At 42.7% G+C, this 12482-nt stretch overlaps 2 protein-coding genes across 2 annotated transcripts; both read left to right on the top strand.

Annotated features, from left to right (window-relative positions):
• The first annotated feature begins 4451 nt into the window (after positions 1–4451).
• LOC138872930 (uncharacterized) lies at positions 4452–5315 on the top strand. Its single transcript, XM_070151350.1, has one exon. It carries the CDS (start codon positions 4452–4454, stop codon positions 5313–5315), a length of 864 nt encoding a protein of 287 aa, XP_070007451.1.
• On the top strand, positions 5315–10323 carry LOC138872929 (uncharacterized). Its single transcript, XM_070151349.1, has 6 exons — positions 5315–5512; positions 5606–5729; positions 6338–6579; positions 6669–7067; positions 7765–8622; positions 10033–10323. The coding sequence occupies exons 1-6, from the start codon at positions 5315–5317 to the stop codon at positions 10321–10323; spliced, it is 2112 nt and encodes a 703-aa protein (XP_070007450.1).
• The last annotated feature ends 2159 nt before the right edge of the window (positions 10324–12482 follow it).

The following is a 12482-nucleotide window of genomic DNA, read 5'->3' as shown; positions in this document are numbered from 1 at the left end:
GAGATCACATTATATGTCGATTCGGAATGCCTGCCGAGATCGAATGCGACAATGGAAAGCAATTCGTCGGTAGCAAAGTGATGAAGTTTTTCGAATATCACAAAATAGAAAGGATCCTGTCAACACCATATCATCCTAGTGGGAACGGACATGCCGAATCGACAAACAAGACTAGCATCCAAAATCTGAAGAAAAGATTGAACGAAGCCAAAGGACAATGGAGAGAAGTATTGCCCGAGTTCCTTTGGGCATATAGAACAACGTCGAAATCCAGTACGGGGGCAACACCGTTCACTTTAGTATACGGTGCCGAAGCTCTGGTCTCGGTCAAAGTTGGGGAACCTAGCTTCAGGTTTCTTTATGCAATGGAAGAGTCAAACCACGGGGTTATGAATACGAGCCTCGAATTGCTAGATGAAAGGCGAGAAGTCACCCTCGTTCGAATGGCCACGCAGAAACAGTGAATCGAGAGGTATTACAACCGAAGATCGAATCTTCGACACTTTAAAACTGGAGAGTTTTCTTTTAGAAAGGTCACCATTAATACTCGGGATCCAAATGGGGGAAAACTTGGCCCGAACTGGGAAGGACCTTATTAGGTCCTCGATATCGTCGGAAAAGGATCCTACATACTTGGCACGATGGACGGCGAGCAATTACCAAACAATTGGAACATATGACTCCTCAAACGATATTACTACTAAGGTACGACCTTTTCCATTTTCATTTATATTGTATACTAACCGATTGCAGGTGTTCGACCGATGATATAGAAGGATCCTTCATCACAAAGTCCTGAGGTCTGAAAGCACGCGTTGCAATCTTTTTCCCTTAGACCGGTTTTTATCCCAAATGGGTTTTTCCAGTGAGGTTTTTAATGAGGCAACCATTGTTCGTGCTAACTTAGAGCAACTCGACAGTATCCAAGGCTTCTTTACAATCAACTTCGAATACTAGGGGGTATCACCCTCGGATGTCAACTTTGTTACAAGGAAGGTACTTCGTGTCAACAGGGTCTCGATAGGTTAAACTTTGTAAGGGCCAAATAGTCAAATGAACTGTGCGCATGTAGATTACTCGAGCCTTAAAGACAAACATGTACGCATGTATAATCTATTGAAAAAAGTATTTTTTTTCCTTTCCAAATATTTCATGCCTTAGAGAAAATTTTACTTTACAATTTCTTACTTTTACTCTGCTGTGGAAACAGGCTTAAATGCCGATTACAATTGAAGTTCGAACAACTTACCCCGTACTCGGGGACTGCCATTCGAAAAATCGATGTAATCAAAATCTCGAGATCATAAGTCCTTAAAAAAGCAACCCTTGTTTTTATAGGCCATGCCAACTGATAAGTGGGGATTTTAACCATTATTTGCTCTCTTTTTAATTGTGTTTTGGGCTTAAATGCATAAAGGTATTCCCGAAAACTAACATAATATACTTGCTTGCAGGGATTGTTCATAATGAGACAAAGTGGCCATGATCAACTCATAAAGGAGTCAAAACATGAATAAAGACAAAGACAGAGCCAAGACAGTAGAACGCGGACCACGACAGAAAAGTGCAGCTGCGAAAGTGTCACCACGGACGCGGTCAGGAATTCGCGGACCGCAAGAGGGAGAATCAGAGAGGTAGTTTTCTTGGGCAGACATAAGCCCGGACCACGCCAGAAGTTGGAGGCTGCAGAAGTACCACTGCGGCCGCTGTTGGAATTCCACTGACATCTTGTGCTAAGGTTTAGAGACTTTGCAAGTCATGAAAAAATGAAGAAAGCGGTCCGCGACAAGAATATGTTGCCACGAAAGATCACCCACGCGGACGCGATGAAAACTAGCGGTCCGCGAAACAAAGTCCAGCCCAATCCCAGATGTAAAGAAATGCGGACAGCGATCAATATTATGCGGCTGTGAAAGCATGAGTGCGACCACGGTCAGTATTACGCGGCCGCGAAACCTCCGCAGGGGCATTTTTGTTCGGGAATTTTAGCTAGTATAAAAAGATCTTTTTCACATTTTTAGGTTATGTAATGTTTTGCTGAGTACGTGAGACGACTAGTTTTACCTATTTGGGCAATTTTGTACAAGATTTACTTTATAACTTCAGATTTTCATCATTTAATTTAACATTATGGAATTTATCTTCTCTTTATCTTTGATTTCTGCTATTTTCATGAGTAGCTAAACCCATAGCTAGGGTTGTGACCCAACCCTAGTGTGGGTATTTGATGGGTCTTGAATTTTACGGCTTGAATGTGTATGAGTTAGTGATTTTTAGCCTAGTACTTGCTAGAATTATTGAATTAGTGGTTGCAAATACTGATTTATGCCTTTATGACTTAGTCTCTACTTGAGAAAGAGAGACTAAATCTAGGAAATCTAGGCTAACAAGGAATTGGGGTTAATTTAAAAAATTGATAGCCCCAATTAAAGGATTAAACCTTGAGATAGTAAAACCCGACTTGAACTAAATTCACTTGAATTGCATGAATACCCATTTGGACATGAGAAAGCCAAATTAGGCAAAATCACTCAAACTATCGAGAGGTATAGAGTGAGTACCTGAGTGTGATAGCTATATTACGACCCTAATTAATCACATGATTGCCCTAGATTCTTGCTACCCGTTAGATATCTACCTAGGCAGAAGTCATTACCCTAGTCCCTTTGAATCTTTGAAAATAACCAACAAAAACATGTACTTAGGTTCAAATACTGCATATTATAGAACAGAAGTAGAAGTAGAAAACAAACCAACCATTTGTGGAAGTACAATTAAGAGTAAAACCCGCATCTCTACTCGGATATAAACCTAACTCCAAACTAATTAACTCCCTGTGGATTCAATCCTGACCTTTGTTAGGTAAAACTGCACCGACCATCCTTGCTACTCAATAGTAGTGCAGGTTTGGAACCGATCAATATTTGGCACCATTGCTAGGGAACTAAACGGTTTTAGCTATATCTCTGAGTATTTGTGTATTTTGTTTTTCTTTCCTTCCATTTTTCTAATTTGTTTGTGAATTGCTTTTAGATACAAAGTGGCTCTTAACAATGATGCTACCAGAAATTTGCCATTGGAGGAGGAGGTAGATAATGATAATGTGGATGAGATTCAACTCGAACCACAAGTACAAAGTAGATGTCGACCGCCTCATGTTAACATTCCAAACCCTCCCCACCTCCAGCAAGGGCAGCACACCGGGTGTTGCCCAACGAAGTATGCACAAGCGCAATAGTCCCGACCCAAATTAGGGCGGGCAACTTCCAAATAACCAATGTCATGCTTACACTCTTGGAACAGAGGGGTTTCTTCACCGGAGCTCCACACCAAAATGCCTACAAGCATCTCAAGGGTTTTGTTAATACATGTTGGGGGAGCAAACAAACTAACGTTTCTGAGGACACATTGAGATTGAAGCTTTTCCCATTTTCTCTAAGGGGGAAGGTTTTGGATTGGCTTGAAAAGTTTCCCAACCATTCCATCACCACTTGGGATGAGTTGGCCGAGAAATTCATAGCAAAGTTCTTCTCGCCGGGACATATGGCGACGCTGAGAGATGAGATACTTGCATTTAAACAAGAGTCAAATGAACTGCTTCATGAGATTTGGGAAAGGTATCAGAAGATGGTTAAAGAATGTTCGAACAATGACATGACCGAAGCCATGATCTAACAAACATTCTACCGTGGCATCAACACCACCAACCAGTGCGTAGTTAACCAACTCACTGGGGGAAACTTCATGAACATGCCTTATGCTGAGGCGTGTGATATACTTGATGAGATGGCTGATACTTCCTCGGTGTAGCAAAGTCAAGCTAATGTGCCACAAAGTGATCCCAATGTCATTCACCTATACAAAGAGCTCCATGACCATAGCTAAGCAATAGCCGAGTTAACGACAACCATGAACCAGTTGGCCAAAGCTCAGTTGCAACAAGTTCAAGGGACAAAACAAGTGAATGCTATAGAAAGGGTAAATATGATGGTCAACAAGAGGAGACAACGAGGTCAATAAGTTCAAGGAAATCCGGATCAATTTGAGTAAGGTGGTAGTGGTTACAATCAAAATAATGCGTATGATGAACAAAGTGAAGAGGTTCAGTATGTGAACAACTACCAAGGACAACGAGGCAATGCTCTGAATCAACAACACTGGAGATCCCAAGGAAATTGGGGAAATCAAAATCAACAAGGAAATTAGAATAGTGGCAACAACAACAACCAAAGCAACTGGGGGAACAACAATCAAAATTGGGGCAACCAATGTAACCAAGGCAACTGGGGTGGAAACGACAATAGCAATTGGGGAGGCAATAACAATCAAGGGGGTTGAAATAACAATAATCAAGGGAATCACGGTCGGGCTTTCAAAGGCCTCCGATGTTTCAACAACCTAACAACCCGCCTCCATATCCATCACAAGGTCCTAGCTCATCCAATAATGAGATGGGACGAATTGAGACAATTTTTGAGCAAATGATGAAGAAAAACGCCGACTCCGATGCCCAATTGGCATCCCACAATACTTTTATCCGCAACTTGGAGGTCCAACTTGGCCAAATTTCTCAAGCTTTGAATACTCACCCTAAGGGGGCACTACCTAGTGACATGGTAGTAAACTCGAAGGGAGGGAACAATACGTGCCATGCTATGGCGGTGACTACAAGAAGTGGTAGAGGTGGAGTTGCTAGTACCTCTAATGCAAGAAAGGTTGTGAGTGATGAAGTGTTGGTGCAAGATGATGATGAGAAAAGCAATGATGTGCAAGTGGGCGATGAGAATCTGAATGAAGAAGTAAGAATTGACATTGATGACAACGTGGTGGAGACACAAAATGATGTGAACTCATCTAGGGAACACGTGATAGACATACCAGAAATGGTAGTGCCCAAAGCCATAGCTCCCTTGCCATGGCCTCCTCCACCATACCCTCAAAGGCTCGCAAAACAAAACAATAAGAACCAATTCAAGAAATTTATTGATATGATGAAAAGTTTCTCCATAAATGTGCTTTTTGTGGAAGCTCTAGAACAAATTCCGAGATATACCAAGTTTATGAAAGACTTAGTAACAAAGAAGAGATCCATGAATTGTGAAACAATCAAGATGACGCATCAAGTGAGTGCCATTGTACATTCCATGGCCCCAAAGCTAGAAGACCCCGGTGCTTTTACAATCCCGTGCACTATTGGTAGTGTCGATTTCGCCAAAGCTTTGTGCGACTTGGGGTTAAGCATTAACTTGATGCCAATTCTTTGTTTAAGACATTGGGGATTGGGCAGCCAAGGCCCACATCCACGAGGCTGCTAATGGCGGATCGGACAATGAAGAGGCCATTGGGAATAATTGATGATGTGTTAGTGCGGGTCGACAAGTTCATACTTCCCGCGGATTTTGTGATACTTGACTGCGAGGTTGACTATGAAGTGACGATTATATTGGGGACACCTTTCCTAGCTACAGGGAAGGCTTTAGTTAATGTGGAAGCAGAGGAACTCACCTTCCGGGTGGGTGATGAAAAAGTTGTGTTCCTTGCCTGTAAGTCAATGAGGTAGCCCAATAGCAACGAATTATGTTCATTTGTGGATCTTGTGACCGAGGTGATTGTTGAAGACACAAGTGCTGTGATTAATGTGAAGGACCCTTTGGAAGCTGTATTGTTGAACCATGATGTAACTGAGGATGAAGGCTTGGTGGAATATGTCACTGCTTTACAAGGAATGGGTTCATACACATAGGAACCCCCGAAGCTTTCCTTGGATCTTGAGAACCGAAAAACTCCACCAACAAAGCCCTCAATCGAGGAGCCTCCCATATTGAAGATGAAGTCTTTGCCTTTACATCTCAGGCATAAATTCTTGGGCCCTTGTTTAACTTTACATGTTATTCTTTCTTCGTGCTTAACTAACATGCAGGTAGACGACACCCTTGCGGTGCTCCAAAAAAGGAAAGAAGGAAATTGGATGGACTTTGGCTGACATTCGGGGTATAAGCTTCGCCTTTTGCATGCACAAAAGTATACTAGAATATGATTCCAAACCCTCCGTGGAACATCAAAGGAGGTTGAATGAGGCCATGCAAGAGGTCTTCAAGAAGGAAATTATCAAGTGGCTAGATGCAGGGGTTGTGTACCCCATTTTGGATAGTTCATAGACTTCGCCGGTTCAATGTGTGCCGAAAAAGGGTGGGTATAACTGTGATCACAAATGAGCAAAATGAGTTGATTCCCACTAGGACTGTGACCGGATGGAGGATAGGCATGGATTACCGAAGGCTAAACAAAGTGACTCGCAATGACCATTTTCCATTGCCCTTTCTTGATCAAATGTTAGATAGACTTGCCGGGCGTGCCTATTATTGCTTTTTGGATGGGTACTCAGAATACAAACAGATTCTGATTGCACCAAAAGACCAAGAGAAAACCACCTTCACATGTTCGTATGGCACCTTTGCATTCTCACGGATGTCGTTTGGTTTGTATAATGCATCGGCTACCTTTCAGCGATTTATGATGGCAATATTAACGAATATTGTGGAGGACTTCCTTGAAGTGCTCATGGATGATTTTAGTGTTGTGAGTGACTCCTTTGAAGAATGTTTGGATAATCTTGAAAAGTATTGGCCCGATGTGAAGAGACTAACCTATTGCTTAATTGGGAAAAGTGCCATTTTATGGTCGAGGAGGGCATTGTCCTCGCCCATAAGATCTCAAAGAACGGTATTGAAGTGGACAAGGCAAAGATTGAAGTGATTTCAAAACTCCCTCCTCCTACTTTCGTCAAAGGAGTGAGGAGCTTTCTAGGGCATGCGAGGTTCTACCATCAGTTCATCAAGGATTTCTCAAAGGCGGTGAATCCCTTGTGCAAGTTGTTGGAAAAAGATGCAAAGTTTGTGTTCAATGATGATTGCATGAAAGTTTTTGAGCTTCTCATGTATAGATTGACTACCACTCCTATCATTACCACACCCAATTGGAGCTTACCATTTGAGCTCATGTGTGATGCTAGTGACATTGCGTTAGGAGCAGTTTTGGGGAAAAGGATCAACAAGATATTTCAACCGGTCTATTATGCAAGCAAAACGATGAATGATGCCTAAATCAATTATACGGTGACTGAAAAAGGGTTATTAGCCATTGTCTTTGCCATGGAAAACTTCAGGCCATATCTCATGGGTACCAAATTGATTGTGCACACAGATCACACGACACTCTGTTACTTGATGACAAAAAAGGACTCTAATGATAGGTTGATGAGATGGGTTCTTCTGATCCAAGAGTTTGACCTTGAAATCATTGATCGAAAAGAAAGTGAGAATCTAGTGGCGGACCACTTGTCTCGTTTGGAAGAGATGGGGAGGCCCCATGGTGGCCTCGAAATTAATGATTCACTTCCGGATGAATAACTCATCTCCATGTCTTCGAATAGTATGCCTTAGTTCGCCGATGTGGCTAACTTTCTTGTGATCGGCATTATCCCGAGTGAACTCTCTTCTAACCAAAGGAAGAAGCTTAAACGGGACAGCTTGGATTATTATTGGGACAAGCCATATCTTTTCAAGATTTGTAATGATGGTGTGATCCGGAGATTTTATTCCGGAAGAGGAGCAAATGAGTATTCTTGATGCTTGCCATTCCTCGGCCTACGATGGTCATCATGGTGGGGCGAGAACTGCTTCAAAGGTTCTCAGTTGTGGATTTTATTGGCCTACCCTATATAAAGATGCTAGTGAGCTTTTTAAGAGTTGTGATGAGTGTTAGAGAGCTGGTGGAATTTCCAATAAGGATGAATTGCCTCTCACCACTATTCTTGAGATTGATATTTTTGATGTATGGGGCATCGATTTTATGAGTCCATTTGTGAGTTCATGTGATAACACCTATATTCTTGTCACTGTGGATTATGTCTCCAAATGGGATGAAGCCGTGACTTTGCCCAACAATGAAGAACGGAGTGTGGTGGCTTTCTTAAAGAAAAACATATTCACAAGGTTTGACACTCAAAGGGCGATCATCAGTGATGGGGGTTCTCATTTTTGTAACAAAGCCTTTGACTCTTTACTCTCCAAGTATGGTGTCACTCACAAGGTGTCAACTCCCTATCTCCAAGCAAGTGGACAGGTTGAGGTCTCCAACAGAGAGATCAAGAATATTCTTTCCAAGACTATCAATACAAACCGGACTGATTGGTCAAGGAAATTTGACGATGTTTTATGGGCCTATAGAATAACTTACAAGACTCCAATTGGTATGTTCCCGTATCGGTTGGTATTTGGGAAAGAATGTCACCTCCTGGTGGAATTAGAGCATACGGCCATGTGGGCGCTGAAGAAGTTAAACCTTGAATGGGATGTAGCTGCAACTCTCCGGGCAGAGCAACTAAATGAACTTGATGAGTTCCGGTTTCATACTTATTCCAGCTCATCCTTGTATAAGGACAAGATGAAGTACTTACATGACAAATATGCCCGGAACAAGGAATTCAAAGAGGGTGACTTGGTTCTTCTATTCAACTCTCGGTTACAACTGTTTCCGGGAAAGCTCCAGTCAAAATGGAGTGTCCATTTTGAAGTGGTGCATGTAACTCCGTTTGGTGCTCTTGATTTGAAAAGAAAAATGGTGAAATCTTCAGGGTTAATGGGCACCGAGTGAAGAACTATCTTGGCAAGTTTGATGATAGCCACGTGGTGGCATTGATCCATATCAAATGAATGATGGTAACATGCGTCGTGCTGCGACGTTAAATCAGGCACTTCTTGGGAGGCAACCCATATGTTTTTCTTTTTTTTTATTTTCTTCTTAGTTTAGGTTTTTTTGGACTAACTGGTTGTGAAGTTTGTGTAGGAACTGTCTGTGCAGTGTAGGACTTTGGTTGGAAAAATTTGCCTAAGTATGGGGAATTTTGCGGACCGCGCCCAAAATCTAGCTATCCGCGTTAGCAATACGCGGGGGCACATTTTGTTCGCGGATGCATACTTGAAGAGCTCAAAATACCAGCTCTATGAAGTTGAGTTTGCGTCCACATTCATAGTTTGGCGGTCCGCGGTGAATTCTGCGGCCGCACTCAATATTTCGCGGACCACGGTCAGAGGCTTGAAGCTATTCTTCATCAGGTAAAAGAATGCGAACCGTGGTAGAATTTCGCGGCCGAGTTCAGGTAAGTTTGTTGGGTCCACATCTGCTAAGTATAAATAGGAGGTCGCTAAACCTTTTACCCTTTTCGACCCCTAAATTCTCACCAAAATATAACACTGTTCACCTCCATCTGTTTGGCTCTCAATCTCATTTCACTAATCAAGAGTCCAATTTTCTCTTAATTACACAACTGGTATGCTCAAATCCTTGCATTGATTTTATATGTTGTTCTTCTTTTTCTTAGTTTTAATTTTGTTTTTTCTTTTTAGTTAGGGTTTTAATACTTGTAATAATAGAAAATTGAGCCTAAATTAATATGGGTCATTTTTACATGCATAATGGGGGATAGGGTTATTAACTAAGCTTGTAATTGCACTAATTTTTGCACTTAGTGAAGACCCTAGGTTGCAAATGTTCATCAGTGTCAGTTTTGTTTGAGGACCGCAGTCCACTTTTTCACGGTCCGTTGTGCCTAATTTGTGGGAACTGAGTGTGGATGTATGTTCGCAGATGCGCTGACTTTTCCGTGGTCCGCATTTGAATTTATGTGGCCGCGTCCCAAATTTCACGGACCGCACTCTTGAACTTCAGAGAAGTCTGATAACAGCTTTTGTGGCCACATCTACTTTTTTGCGGTCCGCAATTGATCATTTGCGACCGCATCTACTTTTTCGTGGTCCTCGTTGGTCAAAGATAAGAGAGTTAGTAGTCTGATTCTGAACTTTTCGTGGCCGTGTTCTTTTTTCTACGGTCCGCGGTGGCACTTTACTGCCGCGTTCACTTTTTAGCATTCTCGGTGCCTGGTTCTGAGAAGCAGTTTCTGGATTTCAACTGCACTATTTTAACATGCTTGAAGCTTTGCTCTGACTGTTCTTCTTTACTTGTTTGCTGTAGACAATGCTCCGATCCAGAGGTGAAAGTGATACATCTAAAGGGAGGGCAGAACCTTTCCAAGGTAGGGGAAAAGGAAAGATACCCCTAGTAGTCCAAAAATCAATTGGAAAGATGAGAGCTACCATCAAAGCTGCGGATAGAGCAATAGACCACTCAGATACGATGAGTATGTCCCTTCCCAGGAAGCTTCAGAAGGAGACTCGGTGCCCACTCTTGTCCCCACACAGTTCCCAGGGAAATACTAGTCGAGAGATGAGACTACCTCCTCTTTTAAGTCGTATGATGGCTTAGAGGAAGGTAGTGAGGGTTTGGCACCATCTTCCCTACCTGCTACAACTTCGGCTGAACCAGCTGCACCTATTTGAGTGGATGATGATGATGAGGTCCCGGATGACAGGAGAGGGGGTGACACCAATATTAGGGGATTGGCTAGATCCAGAAAAGCCGAGTTGTAGGGTGACAAATATGTGAGTGAGTTAGCTTGCCAAAAGTTCCAAGAATGGAGGGCCCCAAAGGTCACTCACCCTTGAGAGGCAATTCATAGAGAGAGACCTCCTTCCCTATAATCCAAATGTAAAAAGGCAATTTGAGGAGAGAGTAGAGTGGAAATAGTTTAACAGCATAGTTCTGGATGCCAATGAACACCTTGTCAAAGAATTCTATGCCAACGTTGCCCACATAAAAAAGGGCACCACTGTGACAAAGGTCCAGAACTTGAAGATCCGGTTTGATGGCCACACATTGAATGAGTATGCTGGATTTGAGGATGTGGAAGTTGTGTAGTCCTTGGAGAAGCTGGCACTTGGTGAAGCAGCCCGCCCATGGTTGGCGGAGATATTAGCCCCAGGGACGACACCGACATGGCTCACAGCTAGAGTCCCGATATATATAAACACCCTCAACTTTGAAGCCAAGGGGTGGTCTACCTTTGTGTGCAGCTGGCTGGACCCGTGTTATCATGACAACATCCTCCTCCCCCCCCACTCGGTGTGTCTTGATTGCCTCCATCATGGCGGGGTACCCTATTAATATGGGGAACCTCATGTACTATCACATCGCCAAGACAGTTGGAAAAGAGGAAACATCCTACCCCTACCCCAACTTCCTCACCATGTATATAGAGGACCAAGGAGTAGAGAAGAAGAGATATGACACAAATACAAAGCCAAAGAAGCCCTTCTCCTGGTATAGCACAAAAGGACCGGACAATCCTAAAGCAAAGGGTAAAGTCGCTATCTCCACTAGACAGTCTGAAGAGCCAAGGGTAGTAGCCGCCGAGTCAGAGCCTTCCATAACAGAGGGATCTTCTGCCATACCTCCTCCTTCATCCGGACCATCCATCACCATGCCGTTGTCTGTACCATCTTCTTCCACTTACCCTCAGACTATACTGCGGGTTTCTCAGACTTTGTCCAGCATCAACAACTGGATGCAGGCAGCTACATCAAAGCTGTCTGTCTTATCCAGCACAATGGCAGCACAGTCAGCCCCGATTCAGCCCCATGTGCCTTCATCAGTAGAAGAGTCGTTGAAGGAGCTTCTGGACAACTAGAAGAAGCTTCTAGACAACCAGAAGCAAATCATGGATACTTTGGATATTCATGGAAGAGCTATAAGGGACCTGGGCAAGCAAGTCAAGAAGATGAAGAAAACTCGGGCTTCAAAGGAATCAATGGAACAACTTAGGAAGGATGTAGAGAGGTTCACATCTGTTGGTGATATCCCACTGGATTTGCTCATGAAGGAGCAAGTCCCAGCAGCAGAGCAGCATGCACCAGTAGCTGGCTAGTCTGAGGAGCCAGTTGCAGCTACACAGTGCTGCAGAGTTGATCTAGGTGCTCCGCAACCCCATGGTCCCCTAGTCAGATTTGGAGATTCAGTTAGAGAACCCAGAGGGACCTGCTGATCCTATGCAGTTCGAGGACCCCTCTCATGTTTCGGACCTGATGCAGACCATATAGGGATTTTTCTTTACTCTTTAACCCTTCCCCTGATCGTATTTTACTATTAGCATTGAGGGCAATGCTATCTTTTGTTTGGGGGTGGTCTATTTTGATTTGATGATAATTGGATAACTTTGGTATGTAATAACTATGAGACTATTATTCTCTATCTTTACTTCTCTTTATTGTACTTTTGGTAGGTATATATTTGTAACTTTCACATTTGGTATGTATATATTTTTACCGTTTGATGTATATATTCATTTTCATTTATGTAAATATTCGCTTTACATCCATTTTGTATATATTCAATTGATTTCCGTAATTTACTTCATAGCTTCTTATTTTCCTTTAGTAGTTTCTTGCTAAGTTGCTAGCTTTTTTTTTTATTTTACATTTTATGCGGACAATAAGCCTTTGATTTTCTTAAGGTCACGGTTTTTTCCAAAGGTGGATGTTATGTGAACTGGGTGGCTCTTCCCGATGATGGATGGCGTGACAACCTTC

The sequence above is a fragment of the Nicotiana sylvestris genome, chromosome 7 (assembly GCF_000393655.2).
Source record: "Nicotiana sylvestris chromosome 7, ASM39365v2, whole genome shotgun sequence".
In the NCBI taxonomy this organism is placed as follows: domain Eukaryota; kingdom Viridiplantae; phylum Streptophyta; class Magnoliopsida; order Solanales; family Solanaceae; genus Nicotiana; species Nicotiana sylvestris.
Note: the sequence above shows the minus strand (reverse complement) of the source record. Positions and strands in the feature narration are given on the sequence as shown.